This window comes from Tasmannia lanceolata, unplaced genomic scaffold (genome assembly GCF_043159265.1).
Source record: "Tasmannia lanceolata isolate RefF3 unplaced genomic scaffold, GAP_Taslan_0.1 ptg000018l, whole genome shotgun sequence".
NCBI lineage: Eukaryota > Viridiplantae > Streptophyta > Magnoliopsida > Canellales > Winteraceae > Tasmannia > Tasmannia lanceolata.
The window spans coordinates 32,338,339-32,355,998 of record NW_027518695.1 but is presented as its reverse complement, the minus strand read 5'-3'; the positions used below and the strand labels follow the sequence as shown (position 1 = coordinate 32,355,998).

The window sequence follows — 17,660 nt, the reverse complement described above, 5'->3', positions numbered from 1 at the left end:
ACCCAAAGGAAATCCTAGAAAGGAGCACACCCATATGTGGAGGGTCCTTGATGGTTGGGAACCAACGGCTGGTATAAAGTACCAAAAAAAAAGGAATTGAAAAAAATGGGGTTGTGAATGCCATATGGTCCCGGGGTAGTTGAGCATATGTGGGTGCATACTTCATTCTAATGCACATGCATCTTTCTTTTCCATATTACTTCATGACTGAAATAACTGTTTAGCCGGTTACTTAGTTAGTTTCACTTTTTATATTATTGTTGTTGCAATGACTAATCATAAGAAAACTATTATAATGTGACTCGTATTTTTTGTGGACTCTTACTATGCGAGCCACTAAATGATTTTGCTCAGCGTTTGCTGACCCCAATACCTCTACAGGTTTCGAGGAAAGCGAGGAAGGAGCCTTTGAAGATGAACAAACCTAGATCAAGCATCATGGGATGGAGAAGAGTCTTCGTAGAGTTCGAGTTAGTGTTGGGAAAGATGATTCTGTCACATCCCGTAGTAGTAGGTGATTCTTTTATTTCCAAGAATTATAGTTTTGGAATTTTTCAGTCTCATGGAACTAATATGGTGAGTTTTATCTTGTTCCTCATGTAGTGTGTCAGCTTTTCTCCCTTTTTGGGGTAGCGATTTAGATTTTGAGATCTGGTAAAAAAAATTATTTCTAAAAATTTGCCCCAAATCTGGGTCGTTACAGATTGGAAAGAGATCAAGGTCACGCGAGAAAGGAATAGAAGGGGAAAACATGATCAGTAGAAGATGAAGAATTTCTACCCCACAACTATGGCAGCTTGTCCTTGCGCAAACTAGGGGCATTTTTAGGAATTCGGATGGAATCAAACAACAACATCTTAATTAAGGGTAAAACTCGGGTCGATTTTTAGGAATTCGGGTTGAAACCTATTCATTTTAGCAAAAGCTCAACCCAACCCGACCCAAGTTAAACCCCTATTCTTAATTGACATGATCGCTTCTAACAATGATACTCCTTGATCGATTAAAATAATATTGGAGGGAACTTCAGTCTCTTGTCCATGATTTGAAGCCCAAAATGAGACAGCAGTTCAAAGAGGGTAACAAGATTGCAAATCAGCTTGCTAACTATGCATGTATATATAAGAAAAATAGCATGTTTCGACATTGGAGAGATCTTCCTACATCGACTAAAGGTGTCGTCAGATGTGATTTCTTGGGAATACCTAGCCATCGTAGCAAGATTTTTTAGTATTGGTTGATATTTTTTGTTTCTTGAGGTAAGGTAGTATGTTCCACTAATGTACTTTTGTGACTCTTGGGTATTAGAAGTACTCGTAGAAGGTAAGTTTTTTTTTGTAATAGTTTGGTGGATCTGGAGGTGTGTCTCCCTCTTTTTGCTCTTTTTATCATATCAATAAAATTTAAGGGCCTGCCCCATTTCATAGATAAACTCTAGGTTTAAAAAAAAAAAGATGCAACCATCCGAGACCAAAAGGAGGTCTGTTCAATCTCTTGGAATTTAGCTAAAAACTTCAAACGAATGGGAACTCCCTTCTCAAGAATCATGCCAGTCAAGAGACTCACCCTCAATCGAAAGCATTTAAGGATCAAGCTCTCCAAGATGCTTGATCTAGTGTAAAATATCCAAGCCCTCAACTTCAATTGCATTCTTCATGCCAAGAAAACCAACATATAGGAAAACAATGACCCTCATTATCAGAGAGAATGGCCATAAATCCCATTTATTGAAACAAGAGAATTCTTACAGTGCAAATGACAAGAAGGAAATTGTTAGTGTGTGATATGCCTAAGGACATAATGGACTTTGTACATGTAACTCTAATATAAATATAATAGAATGAGGGGGAGATCCTCTCACCTCATTATTTTCTCTCTAACTATTTTCTCTCAACATGGTATCAAAGCCCTTGGGTTAGCGTGCCGTAGGGACCTCCATTGAAGACCTTCTGTCTTCTTCTTCTCCGCGTCGCCGCCACCTGCCTCCATGCCCTAAACCTCGCGTCGCCGCCACTTGCCTCCATGCCCTAAACCTCGCGTCACCGCTCTCCTTCTCTCGCCCCTCTCCCTAGCTCCTCTCGGTACCCTCGTACGCGTACACCGTACCCCCCCCCCCAAAAAAAAAAAAAAAAACTCGTGTATCCTGTACCCACCTACGCATACCCCGTGCAGCCCCCCCCCCCCCCCCCCCCGCGCCCACACCTCGTGTACCCCGTGCCCCCCACCCCCCCCCCCCCCCCCAGTTTTTTGTTAAATCAAAACCCTAACCCCCCTAAATCTAGTTCACTCTCTCTTTATTCTAGTACACTCATGCCCTATGTCCCTACTTGGAATGTATCTGCTTCTCTATTTCATGGATTTCGTCTGGGATTGTGCTTTCGATTTATGGACTTCGTGGAGCCACATTTAGTGCTCTTCTCCATTTGCCCCATCTTTTGATTTCTAGCTCATTTTCTGTGCCTCGTTGTTGTCAACATTGTTATCTCCCTTGTTGTTTGACATTACGGATCCCGTGATTGAGAATCCATCGACAGGAATGGTTCTTGTGGTTAGTACGGTACCTTCTTCGGTTTCTTCTTCTTCTTCGCCTGCGATCTCGGTGGATGGTTCCTTCCCACCGATAACTACTGTCAAGCTAGATGGGGCAAACTATGTTACTTGGAAGGTCGCAGTAGAGACCTATCTTGTTGCTCGTGGCAAGACCCATATTATTCGTCGTGACGCACCACCTAAAACCGATTCCACATATGATCGGTGGGAACAGGACACTCTAGTTCGTTCTCTACTTTGGCAGAGTATGGTTCCTCACATCTCTGGCCCTCTGATGCTTCTTCCTACCGCCAAACAGATATGGGATCAGATCACTCTTCTCTATTCTAGAATAGCCAACATTAGTCATATATGTTCCATGAACTCAGAGTGGATCCGTGTTCGGTGTGGTGATCTTTCACTTGCCACTCACTACAGCCAGTTTGTAGCCCTATGCCAGCAGCTTGATGTCTTCATGCCTCTCACTACCGATCTCAGTGTTGCTGTGTTGGAAGAGAAATTAGAGAGAGAGAAAGTGAGTTGGGCATCTCCCCCTCATTCATTTATTAATAATAATGAAAAGAGAAGTACAATGACCAAACTGCCCATAGACTTATAGGCTTATTCTAACACTCCCCCTCAAGCTGGAATGTATAAATCATACATTCCTAGCTTGTTACATATATCGCTAAGCTTGGATTTATTCAATGGTTTTGTGAACATATCTGCCAACTGTTCTACAGAACGAGTGAATACAGTGCGTATCTCCCCTTTCTGAATCCTCTGACGAATGAAATGACAGTTGACTTCGATATGTTTAGTTCTCTCATCGAAGACAGGATTTGTCGCAATATAGATGGCTGCCCTGTTATCACAATATAACTGTGAAGGAGAGGGAAACCCAATACCAATCTCAGTTAAGAGTGACTTCAACCAAATAATCTCAGTCTTAGTATGCGCCATGGCTCTATATTCTGCCTCTGCACTCGATTTCGCAATGACATCCTGTTTCTTACTTTTCCATGAAACCAGGTTACCTCCAACAAAGGTACAATACCCGGTAGTCGATCTCCTATCAGCAGGAGATCCAGCCCAATCAGCATCTGAGAACCCCTCAATCTGTGTATGACCATGCCGTTTGAATAGTAATCCTTTACCTGGAGCACCCTTCAGATACTTGAGAATTTGAACCACTGCGTTCCAATGAGATGTGCGATGGGAGGTCATGTCCTGGCTAACTACCCCAACGGCATAGGATATATCAGGACGAGTAACAGTAAGGTATATGAGCTTGCCCACAAGTCTTTTATACCTACCAGGATCTCTCAACAAATCACCCTTTTCTGGAACCAGTTTCACATTTGGATCCATGGGTGCAGCTACTGGTTTCACACCAAGATTTCCTGTCTCTTCTAACAAATCAAGAACATACTTCCTCTGAGATAGAGATAAACCACGAGAGGAGTACGCAACTTCTATCCCAAGAAAGTATCTGAGACGTCCCAAGTCCTTTGTTGCAAATTCTTTTTGTAAGAAGTCTTTCAATTTTCGAATTCCCCCTAAGTCACTGCCTGTAATAATGATGCCATCAACGTATACAATCAACAAATGCATCCTGCTGAGGACTGATAGCTGAATACTGAGTGATCTACAGCACACTGTTTGAGACCAAACCTCATAAGTGCCTCACCAAATCTGCCAAACCAAGCACGTGGTGACTGCTTTAACCCATAAATCACTTTTCTGAGGCGACAGACAGATGAGGACAACTCCCCCTGGCAACATAATCTAGCGGTTGCTCCATATACACCTCTTCAAGGAGGTCGCCATGCAGAAAGGCGTTCTTCACATCTCTAGCAGGTGAAGAAGCCAACCATTATTAACAGCGAGGGAGAGTAGAACACGGACAGAAGGTAGCTTCGCAACTGGAGAATACCCATCGACAGTCATGGTAGTCTACACCGAATGTCTGAGTGTAACCCTTTGCCATCAGACGTACCTTCAGTCGATCCACCGTGCCATCAGAAAGATACTTAATGGAGAATACTCATCGACAGTCAGCTGGTCGAGCGCCGGCAGGTAGAGACACAAGATCCCAGGTGTTGTTGGACTGAAGAGCGCCCATTTCAAGGTCATTGCAGCTTGCCAGCTTGGGTGTAGGAGAGCATCATCCAAAGACTGTGGTAACACGGCAGAAGACAAGGACAAGACAAAGCTTTTGAAAGGGAGAGTTAGACGATCATAAGAAACAAATTTAGAAAGCGGGTGAGCAGTAGAATGAGAACGAGTACAGGAAGCAATAGGAGAGTCAGATACCTGAGGAGGGGGTAAGAAGATCTCTGCCTGTGAGGACGGTTTCTCGGTGTGCGAGGGATGTGCCTGCTGTGGACGACGTTTATATTGGACTATAGTAGGTGGACGATCCACCCTGGGAGCACACGAGTCGACCTGTCCAGGAGGGCAAGCAGGAAGATGTGCAATAGGAGTAGGAGGAAGGGGAGAAAGCTCAGGAAGAGAAATAGTCACCTCAGATACTGATCGGAGATTGGAAGGACCAGAGAAAGAGCCAAAGAATGGTTCTGATTCGAAAAATGTGACGTCAGCTGATACATACCAGCGGCGCAGACTTGGACTGTAGCAACGGCAACCTTTCTGGGTGCGAGAGTAACCCAAAAAAACACACCGTTCTGAACGAAGATCCAGCTACCAAATGATGAACAAAGCATACGCAGCCAAAGACATGTGACGTAAGTGGGAATGGGTCATGATGTGGATAAACTATGTGAAATGGATAATCACCATGAAGCACTGAAGACGGAAGACGGTTGGACAGGAAACAAGCAGTGAGAAATTAGAGACGGACAGAAAACAAGGGTTAGGGTTGTCAAGGAGATGGAGAAGATGGAGGCTGAGGATTTTCCCTAGGGCTCTGATACCATGTTGGAAGAGAAATTAGAGAGAAAGAGAAAGTGAGTTAGGCATCTCCCCCTCACTCATTTATTAATAATAATGAAAAGAGAAGTACAATGACCAAACTGCCCATAGACTTATAGGCTTATTCTAACATGCTGCTCACCAGAGGAATCAGATTCGGGTTGTTTAGTACCTGGAGAGTTTGGGTCCGGAGTACACTCATCTCCGTCAGCAGATTATTAGATCGGGCAACATTCCTTCCCTCACCGAGGTTTACTCCCGTGTACGGCAGTTCTCTCCTACTGATTTTTTCTCCCCCGTCCCAATTGATGGCTCGGCTCTTGAGGCTTATGATAGTAGTAATCGTCCCAGCCGTGCTAGTCGTTTCGCACTCACTGTCAGAGAGAGGGCCACACATCGACATCCGTTACACGCTTCATCCTGAGCTTCGTCAGAGGCTCACTAGGCCAATTGAGTGCTATTGGTTCTTCCGACCCACCACAGCCCACTACTTCTACCACTGCACTAGCTAATGATTCATGCACCCTCTCTCGTGCTGACTATGAAGAGTTTCAGCACCTTCGTCTCGTGCTGTATCGTCTGGACTGTCGACCGCCTACTATCCTGCATAGTTCCGTGGATGCCTATCAATGGCATTGTCGTCTTGGTCATCAATTGCTTCAGCGGCTTCAGCAGACACGTCTTATTCCAGGCCCTCTATCATCTTTTCAGTGAGAATCGTGTGAACTCGGGAAACACTATCGTGTGTACTTTCCTTCCCGAGTCGTTAGTAGAGTCTCTAGTCCATTTCAGTTAGTTCATTCTGATGTATGGGGACCCTCTAGGGTCGCGTCTGCAACTGGGTTTAAGTATTTCATTGTCTTTATTGATGACCATTCTCGCATGACATGGTTGTATTTACTTAAAGATCGTTCTGAGATCTTCTTTGCCTTTCGCACGTTTCATGCTGAAATTCAAAATCGATATAATTGTAATATCAAATGTCTACGCACTGATAATGCTAGAGAATTTTTATCTTATTCACATGGTTTTTCAAGATTATTAATCAACCCATGGCATCATTCATCAGACCTCCTGTGCTTACACCTCTCAGCAGAATGGTGTTGCTGAGAGAAAGCTCTGTTACTTACTCAAGGTCACTCGCACCCTACACTTTCAAATGCGAGTACCTAAGCAGTATTGGAGTGAGGCTATCTGTATTGCCTGTTATTTGGCTAATCGCCTTCCTTCTTCCCTCCTTCATGGGGAATTGCCCTTCATGGAGCTACATCCTAGCAAGGAGACATTTCCACTTACCCCTCGTGTTTTTGGATGTGTTTATTTTGTACACCACCTAGGTCTGAGTCGTGATAAACTGGATCCTTGTTCCGAGGAATGTGTTTTCATGGGTACTCGCGTACGCAAAAGAGGTATCGTTGTTACAGTCCCTGTCTTCATCGATGGTTTGTGTCTGCTGACGTTACATTTTTTTAGTCTGAGCCATTCTTCACTCAGAGCTCTGAGCATAGTACCTCTCTTCTAGACTTAGAGCTCGCACTTCCTCTACTGGTCATGCCGGATTCACTCGTGATTCCGTCAATTCCTCATTCTATTCATGTGGCTCCTTCGCCAGCTCCTAAGACTGTGCCCACTCCTGCGGCACTGCCAACGCCTCTAGTTACTACGAAGCAATATCAACAACGCAGGCAAAAGACTGACCCCACTCCACCTCCAGACGATCTATCATCCTCTCAAGGGATGATCCCAACGTCTTCTTCTCAGGTATCCACTCAGCCCACCTCTCTTGAGATTTCTGACTCCCTGTTGCTTCCCGCACTAGTTCTCATTCTACTGCACATCCTATCTCTAATTTTGTTTCATATGATAATCTCTCACCCTCATTCAAAAGCTTTGAATCTTCTTTATCTTCTATCTCCTTACCGCAGAATGTGGCTGAGGCTCTCTCGCCCCTCCTGGCTGGCGTGAGGCCATGGACCTGGAAAGGGGTTCACTTCACACCAATGAGACTTGGGATCTGGTCCCTTTACCGTTTGGTGCTTGCCACGTTGGTTGTCGATGGGTGTTCTCTATTAAATACTTACCAGATGGCACTATTGAGAACTTGAAAGTGCGTCTGGACATTTGGTGTTGACTACTGAGACATTTTCTCCAGTTGCAAAGATTCCATCTGTTCGAGTTCTTCTTTCTCTGGCAGTAAATGATGGTTGGGCCCTCCATCAATTAGATGTGAAGAATGCGTTTCTTCATGGGGATCTCACAGAGGATGTATATACGGAGCAACCACCAGGGTATGTTGCTCGGGGGGAGATGTCCTCCTCTGTGTGTCGTCTACGGAAATCTCTCTATGGACTCAAACAATCTCCTCGTGCATGGTTTGGAAGGTTCAGCGAGGCAGTCATGCGCTTTGACATGAAACAATGTGTAACAACCGACCCTTTTAGGTGGGTTTTGTAAATTAAAATTTTGTTATTTCCACCCCAAATTTTAATAAAGTGTGTGGATGACTAAATTACCCAAATAGATATATTTCATTAAGCATTGATTAGAGCGTAGTTTTGTCATGCAAAGTTAAATGGAGAAATACCTTTTCGTAGTTAGAGGCCTCCAAATTTTGGCTGTAAGTCAATCTCCAAAAAAATAGCGCAACCCCTATTTTTTCTCCCCAAAAATAGTATCGTATTTTCAAATCCCTTTAAATTTGGCTCATTCCCATATTTTCCCTAAATAATAGCCGTATGACCAACCCTCCCAAAAATTTAGCAGCCCACTCCAATTTGGAGTGGGCACGGTAATTATTTTCTTTCCCTATTTGGGCTCATAATAAGTATAGATATTATTTATAAATATAGATATATACTAGAAGGTAAATGAAACCGACTATGTTCTCCAACAATTTAGCCACCATTCCAACTTCCCAAAATTATAGCAGCATATATATCCTTTCCAAAATTTTAGCCGCCCACTCCAAAATTGGAGTGGGTACGACAATTGATGTCCTTCCCCTTGGGCGCCACTTGTGGGCCCACAAATGAGCATATATCATATTTATATATAAATATATGCAAAAGGGGATTAGAAACTTACCAATTCTATATAAAAGAGAAAGAAAATAGGAGGAAAGTAGCACAACGCGTGATCTAGGATAGTAGGAAAGAGTTTCACTTAAAATTGGAAACACTCAATACACCACATGCTAGGAAGCACTGGTACTCTCCCGGGGCTCCCGTACCCGTACCCGACACGTATTGGCTGTGGGTACGTTCAGATACGTCCTAGGTAACGTACCCACATTTTGAAAAAAAAAAACCTAAATTTGGTTGTTGGGTGCGTGTCGAGTGCGCACCCACGCGTACCCGACACATCCTGCTTCTCCCAGCTGGTGTAAATCCTTCCTGCTTCTTCTCTATCCTCCCCTGTCTTTCCTATTTTATTGTCCATTTACTTAAAGGTCTTTACTATTTTATTGTCCATTTACTTAAGATTTACATGTAAATAACGGAATACCCCCCATTTGGATTTACTAAAAATAGTTTCAAGACCCAAATCTAAAAGGAAAAAGAGTCAACTGTCCTGTTCTAGTACAAAATTCGACGAAAAAGGGTTGGGTCAAAATTTTAACTTCCGTAACTTCCAAACGGTGGGGTATGTTTCAAATTTTAAAAATTCATAAAATCTATCATGTCCAAACATTATTAAATCTCAAAAGTCCGGTATAAAAAATCTTATAATTTGGTCTCTAAAAATTATTCATCTTGTCAGGCACTGGTCAACACGCTGGTCAACACACTGGCGACAGACTTTTTTTCTAATGAATGATGTATTGATGCCTCATGTTATGAAATATGGAACTTAATCACTTATGAAATGAAGAGTAATATTATGGCCCGTTTGGATACCCCTTGGATTTGGATTTGGCGGTGAATTTGGATTTTAAAATCCAAATTCGGCGTTTGGCAAGCCTTTATGACATCTGGATTTGGATTTGAGTGAAATCCACAAGATTTACAAATTCCTCATGTTAGTGTAATTTTTTGGATTTATAAATCCTTTCTGCGAGAGGTTATTTACAAATCTAAATCTGACCCCTAAGGAGTTAAAATGACCAAAATATACCAAAAAAGTGTTAAATGACTTTAGTACCCACATAACATTAAAAACTGATCAAAATACATCGTATTACGTAAAATGATTAGAAAACCCCCCAAGTCAGGCAAAATGACAAAATACCCCCGAGTCGTGCAAAATGACTAAAATACCCTTATAACATAAAAATGATCAAAATAACCTCATACAGCGTAAAATAACTAGAATACCCCAATATAATGGGAAATTACTAAAATACCCCTGATCAAGTAAAAATGACCTATGGCTCATAAAAATGACTAAAATGACTAAAAATACCATCATGAGATAAAATGATAAAAATACGCCATATTAAGTAAAATGACTAGAAATACTCCTATACTAGGTAAAAATGACAAAATACTCCCAGTCGTGCAAAATGACTAAAATACCCTTATGACATAAAAATGATCAAAATAACCTCATATAGGTTAAAATGACTAAAACACCTCAAGATCATGAAAAATTATCAAAATACCCCTGTATCAAGTAAAAATGACCTATGGCTCATGAAAAATGACTAAAATGACTAAAAATACCCTCATGACATAAAAATGATAAAAATACGTCATATTAGGTAAAATGACTAGAATACTCCTGGGTCATGCAAAATGACCGGAATACACCTATACCGGGTGAAAATGACCAAATACCTTGAGTCATGGAAAATGACTAAAACACCCTTATGACATAAAAAATGATCAAAATACCCCCATATAGGATAAAATGACAAGAATACCCCTGGATCATGGGAAATGGCTGAAATGCCCCTATATCAAGTATTTTAGGGCTTTTTGGTTTTGTTAGATTTCAAATTCAAATCCAAAGAGCATCCATACAAAAAAAAAATTTAGATTTGAAATCCAAATCTATACGTCGTCATCCAAATGGCATTATTTATAAATTTGTGAATTTTAAAATTCTTGATTTCAAATCCATAGATTTTGGAAATCCAAATTCACCTCCGAATCCAAATCCAAGGGGTATCCAAACGGGCCCTTAGAATTTTCCATTTGGTGATATTATTGTTATTTGATTGCTGTCCAATTATTTTTTTCATTTTTAGAAATATATAATAAAATATTAAAATATATTATTATTTTCGGCGTACCAGAACGTACCCGCACCCCTTTTTTTTGGAAAATCACGTATCCACGTAGCCGTGTCGTATCGTACCCGCACCCCGTACCCGTACCCGTACCCATGCTTTATAGACCACATATATAAATATACAGGGTCATCCCTCTCTTTCTCCCCCCAAATCCCATACGTGGGACAGAGAGAAGAAGAAGGGAAGAAATTAAGAGATCTTCGCGTTCATACGGGTAAGTGCTGAAACGAACCCTTTTTCGTTTTTCTAATTCACAACTAGTATAAGAATAGATCTAAGATCAAAATTTTTATAAAATTGAAACCGAATTTCAATTTCTGACTCAAATTTAATTGCATATAAAGTAAAAAAAAACAAATTGATAAATACACCATAAGGATTTGTCCTATTCAAAAATCGAATAAACTAGAATAAAGATTGAAGGGGGAACAACTTAAAATTTAATTTAATGGCTGTAAACTGAAGAACTTATTGTTGTGCCCCAAAAATAAAATTTTATAAATTCACCAAGTTAGTCTGTCTTATGTGGAAATTCAGGGAACTAATATTAAGACTTTATAACACACAAAAAGATCATGTTATATTGCTGGAATATAGCTGGAATAATGGAAAATAATAAAATCTTATCTTGATAATGGCACAAAGAACTTCGTCCTATTCAAAAACCATGTGAAATATAATGAAAACTTTATTACTAATGAAATATAATTATAAAAAGTTGCTGGAAATCAGATTAAGGAACTGACTGGATAGTAATTATATTTTTTATAATCACACCAATATGTTCGTCTTATTAGAATTTTAAGGAATTAGACATTGATTTTCAGCAATAAAATATCTAATTTACTATATTTCCTAATTCCAGATTTTCAGATTTTTCTGGCTTTATTTGTGTTGAGTTTCAGTTTTAGTCTGTTTTCATTAAAGACACAAAATTACTTCATCTTATTAAAAAATATTAAGGATTTAACATTGATTTTAACACAAATTATATTAAATGAATAAATCTTTCAATTCTAAAATTTTTAGAGGTTTTCACTGATTTTCAGCAAGAAACAGTTTTCATATTTGCACAAAATAGTTTCGTCTTATTAGGAAATTTGGAGTATTTAATTTCTGTTTTTTGCCACATCAGATTTCAAGATATAGATTATGAAAATAAATTGTAAATAAGATTTTATTATTTTTAACGCTGATTTACAGCAGTTTTCATTTTTGATAATCGCACAAACTTTCGTCATCTTATCTAAAAATCTTTAGGTTTCATCTGTCAAACTTTGGAGGTGTGTAGTCATGATAAAAAGGGTTTTACTTATAATACATTATCTTAGAAAAGGTGTTTGTGGTTGGAAAGTTAAATAAAAAGATAAAATACCTAGGTTAGGGACCTAGCTTAGGGATAATCTACAAGAAGACCTAAAGTTAAGGATGTCACACAAAACTAATAATGAGAACCTAAATCGTTCTTGTGACCTCGTTGCAGGAAATTTTTCGCTCATAACTTCAAGGATCGTTAAATCCGATCGGCAGCAAGTTAAGGCAAGTGATGATAAATTTGTTAGATAATAGTAGAAATAGTAGTTGTGATTATATTACCTATTCGTCTTGATGATGATGCACTTGTTTTATTTCATTGTATGACGAAAGTTTGCATGAATTGAGTTTTGTTAAACAAGAAACCTGTTAATGAAGCATGGATATGTAAAATAGAAAATAATTATAAATGTAACAATATGTGGAAATAACTGTGATATGATGGAAAAACGATTTTCCCCTCATGGTAGAGAAGGAAGAGGTACGCAAGTGCATTCATATGTATGTCATAAATTAGGTGGGAAATTATGGGAGGGAGGACTACGGAGACCCCTTAGATCCAACCTTGGGTTTTTTTTTAAAACCAGAAGTCACCCAGACCGATAGTGTACGACATCTAGCTGACGATGCATATAGGGGTGGAACCTATAAGGTGACCCAAGCGAAATCCTAGAGAGGATCACGTCCCATTAGGGGATGGAGGGTCCTTGATGGTCAGTGGTTGCTGGCTAAGGCTGAAATAAGCCAAGAGACGAAAAGTAAATGAGAAAAGAAACTGGGGAATTGCCGCATGATCACTGGGGTTACTGAGTGACTCATTTGCATGCCATTTATTCTTGCATTCAGTTATTATATTCTTGTCCATATTTAGAATTCTTTGACTTGGTAAATTTATGAGATATGATATGAAACATGTTTAGTCATTATTGAAGGAATTGAGATTTGAGAATAATGGAATTTATTGTTCTCCTTTTTATCTTTCAAGTCTTTCAAATGACCTTGCTCTCTGACTTAGTTACCTACAATCATTGTAGGTGAAAAAGACAGGGCTTTTGCCAATGAGAATATTTGATGAAACCAATGCGGGATTGGGGAAGAGCTCAGTGTCGAAAGTTCGAAGTGACATGGTGTCATTACAGAGTCATTTTTAGTGGAATTTAGTTTATTTCTACTCATTTGATTAAAGACATTAGTTAGTTGGTTTTAAAATTGTTTGGTTGGATTTAATAATTTAGGATGGTGGTTTAAAAATTTGAGAATTGGTTATTATTTGGTATTGATAATGTTATTTATGGAAAGGATTTAGATTGTTAAGTTCATCTATTGCTTCCGCTATTTATCTTGTTGTGATTTTTTTTTTTTTAAATTCTTGTGGTTTTTGGTAGCGACCTCAAGCAATGGAAGCCGGGTCGTTACACAATGTGCAGTGGACCACTTAGTGTTCAGTCATCACTCTTCAGAAGGTTGCATTTTGCTGATCGTGTATGTTGACGACATCATCATAAGAACTAAATCAAGATGGATACAGAAATTTAAAACCTTCTTACAAAAAGAATTTTCCACTAAGGATCTGGGTTGTCTTAGATACTTCCTTGGAATAGAGGTAGCACGTTCTTCTATGGGGCTTTCTTTATCACAAAGGAAATATGTCCTGGACCTACTGGAAGAGACAAGCAATCTTGGGGTCAAGCCAGCGCCTGTACCCATTAAATTTTGGTTCCGGTGTCGGCCGAAATCATCTAAAAATATGATTATGATTTCGTTTATTTTTTTTAATTTCGACTGAAATGTTTAAAATTTTGGTGTCAATTTTGGCTATTTCGGTTGAAATTTCGGCTATTTCAGTGGAAATTATAACATTTCAGTGTACATTTTTAAAATTTCAGTGGACAGTTTGTACAAAAGTCCAAAAATGAAATTTCAACTTCGGTAAAATTTCAGCAAAATCTTGTAAAGAAATGACTTCATGTGAATTTCGTTTCGGTTTGTGCCGAAACCGAAATATTTCGGTCGAAAGGAAACATTTCGGCTGAAATTTAAAACCATGGAAACTGTTCCAGAAGAAGGTGATATATTGGAGGACTCTGGTAGTTATAAAAGAATAGTGGGTAAACTCATATATCTTATAGTTACCCAACCAAACATATCATTTGCGGTAGTTTTAGTCAGTCTATACAAGAGCTCCCCTCATACCTCTCACTGGGCTGCAGTTATTGAAATCCTTAAGTACTTAAAGGGCACTCCAGGAAAGGGTTTACTGTTTAAAAGACATGGCCATATGAAAATTGAAGGGTTCTCTGATGCAGATTAGGCTGGATCTCCTGCAGATAGGTCAACTACGGGTTATTGTGCCTTTGTAGGCGGTAACCTAGTGTCATGGAGAAGCAAGAAGTCATAGCCAAATCCAGTGCAGAAGCAGAATACTAGGCAATGGCACATACGAGCACTGAACTCATTTGGTTGCGCTCACTTCTATCTGAGATTGGCTCTAGTCCCTCTTCTCTTTCGCAGTTGTATTGTGATAACAAAGCTGCGATACACATTGCTATCAATCTAGTGTTTCATGAGCGAACAAAACACATTGAAATGGACTGCCATTTTATTCGTCGATGAATTCAGAAAGGGGAGACAAGAACTGAGTTTACTCGTTCAGTGGATCAGTTGGTTGACATGTTTACAAAGTCATTGAGCAAGTCTAAATTGAGTGATATTTGTAACAAGCTAGGAATGTATGATATATACATTCCAGCTTGAGGGGGAGTGTTAGAGTGTGTGATATGCCTAAGGGCATAATGGACTTTGCACATGTAACTCTAATATAAAAATAATAGAGTGAGGGGGAGATCCTCTCAACTCATTATTTTCTCTCTAACTCTTTTCTCTCAACAGAAATTAAATTAAGAACAGAGGGCATATTTGCAATATTACTTTCTAATTGCTCAAAACTTATTGAAGTCATATAAGGGTTCAGACATTCCCAAAAAGTGCAAACTAACTTTTCTGCTCTTTACTGTAAAAATTGTCTATCTTAGATATCTAAGGTTTGCACACCTGTAGAACGAAAGCTGAAGATGACAATGAAAGAGCAGCACCAATCACTACAGCCTCATCAACACTTCTAATATTTACCTGCATTAGTAAGATAATATTAAGAAAGCCATCTGCAGTGATAAGAAGTCCAATAAAAACATTATAAAATAAAAGTGTACAAGATAGTCTGTGGCTCGGTCAGCACAACAATCTTGGTTTGGAAATTACTTGTGGCAGACAGTCCACAATTTGTGTGTTGTCACTTTACATTGAAATTGCAGCTGCGGTTATTACAATTATTCATTTGAATTTAGAATTAGTATTTATGGTAGACCCTAAATACTCATTGTGTATCTATTTCAGTTATGTTCTTATGAAAGATCAGCCTTTCATTATTTCACAATACATTCATTATATACAATATTATGTTACTTGACAGTGATATGTGACTTATAGAGGCAGGTAAAAATTATAAAATGATTACCAATTTTTAATATTATTGAGTAATAAGGTTACATCTCCATCTCTTTCCATTTTTATTAGGCTTTTCTAGAATCTTTAGTAGTAGTCAACCTATTCATCCAGTGTGAAGATAAAATTTGTCCAACTCAAGTGGACTCTAAGGTTTGCATTTGCAGCCACTTGGGCCTGCTTAACATCGTGTATGCTCTTTCGTTACCTTCCTTCAATGTTTATCAAATAAGGAAAACTTGGAAGTCCACTCTCTTTCTCAGCTAGTTGCTGCCAAAGTCGAGCAGCAGACTCCGAGTTTCAAAGATCTGGCTAATTTGAATTCCCTTGTCCAAATCAAAGGCACAATTGCAGCTTATGGAAGTCCCAAGTCCCAACGAGTCATAAAAAACATAGCGCCATGGGATCGAAAAGATAATAATGCATCATTATAGGATTAAAAGAAAACATCTTAGACGTAGTTAAAACCAACACTGACAATAACACAACATAATACAACTCACCAGATCAGATCTTGAGTGGAAAAGGAACTGCAAAATTTTTGTTCCAATGGCCCCATTAGGTGGAAGCTCAAACGCAGTGAAAGCAATTGTAGAGAGCACAACCTTCAAGAAAACGAAAAACACTTAATTTGGCCTCACATTCATGGAACATCCTACTATATTACCCACCAAAAATTTAAAAAACTACTACATCTCAGAACAAGATTGCAAAACTAACAGACTCGTCGGCACTGCCAGCAAGCCTTTCAGGCTTTCAATATGTAGGATAATAAGGAAAGACCACAGATTTCAAAAAACAAATTCAAAGAGTCTAAGGAGACAACATTAATATGCAAATGATGATTTTTGTCAACAATATTAAGTTGTGTAGGTGAATGTTATTTGTATGTGTAAAAGTCGTTTGTTGATTTGAAAACGCTTGGATTTTAGGAATAGAAGACAACCTGCTGCTTATTAGTTTGAAAAATACTACAGATAGGAATTGATGCTTTTAATTCTGTGATGATTGACAGTGTAATCCACAAACAGGTCTTACACTAAAAGTGAAACAATGGCCCTCATCCCAATTCAGAATATAGAATACAAGCCAATAATCACTAGAAAAAGTACTGAGATTATTTTTAAACCATTCTGCTTTCATGTTTGATATGTGATATTTTGGATTCAATACCAGCTCACCTGCCAACAAAGACACATTAAGAACAAGACAGTTAACAAAATGCCCATCAAAGTGACCATGTTTATATGTGCAACCTGCCACAGGCCCACGGCCACAGCCACACTAGTTTAATTTCTTTTATCAGTTTCCACATCAATTTGTCTAACCCACCAGACACATCTACTCTCTTAGATCTGCACCAGCTTCTAATGGATCTACATTTTTCTTTTGTAGTTATTTGGAGAATCCAGAGATTGGCATGATGATACAAATCAGTGGTGTAAATGATCAATAGGATTATTTGTAGTTTGATCATTTAGACAAGTGTCTTTAAGAATCTCTTTTGGAGCTTCACATATATTCCTTACCGCCCATAGCAGTGGAGTGACTTCCTAAAAATAAATCAAGAGGAAGGAAAAACTGTAAATTGAGGACTCTCACATTCATAGGGAGGCAATATTGGGATGGTCTCATTTCGACTAACATATGGAGGGCTGCAAACGAGCCGAGCTGAGCCGAGCTTTGGGGCGTCCGGGCTCGGCTCGCTTAGTTTGAACAAAGGCTCGAATTCGGCTCGGGTTTGTGACGAGCTTAATACTTTGGTTCTCTTTTTTTGAGAAAAATAGCAGAGAATGTAATTCTACTAATTCGCCGAAGGTTGCTTGGTAGGGAATTTAAAGAAATTGGGGAGTTTGACCGCCGGAGATGTCGGGCGCTTGTTGGTGACGTGGAACCCTCAAAATTCGCTGGATGAATTTCTCTGAATCGAAGAAAAAAGGGGAGAAATTCTCAGGCAAATTTAATTTTTCCGTAATTGTCATAATTTTATAACTTTCACTGTAGTTTTTTTGGTAATTGTCATATGTTAGTACCACATATTCGTAATTTTTTTGTAATTTTCCTACTTTGTTTCCATTTTTCGGTAATTTTTCATTTAAAACTTAGAACTTCTATCACAAATCTAATAAATCGTAATGATTACTATTTT

At 39.0% G+C, this 17,660-nt stretch overlaps 1 protein-coding gene across 2 annotated transcripts in view; it reads right to left on the bottom strand.

The window, feature by feature from the left end:
* The window catches only part of KEA3 (K+ efflux antiporter 3), a 92,642-nt gene that overhangs the window by 41,698 nt on the left and 33,284 nt on the right, over positions 1-17,660 (bottom strand). For both annotated transcript variants that reach the window (XM_077358700.1, XM_077358699.1), the window contains exons 5-6: positions 16,015-16,116; positions 15,062-15,139 (exon numbers count right to left, since the gene is read on the bottom strand). In XM_077358700.1, the coding sequence (XP_077214815.1) occupies positions 15,062-15,139; positions 16,015-16,116 (180 nt within the window). The remainder of the gene's footprint in view (positions 1-15,061; positions 15,140-16,014; positions 16,117-17,660) is intronic.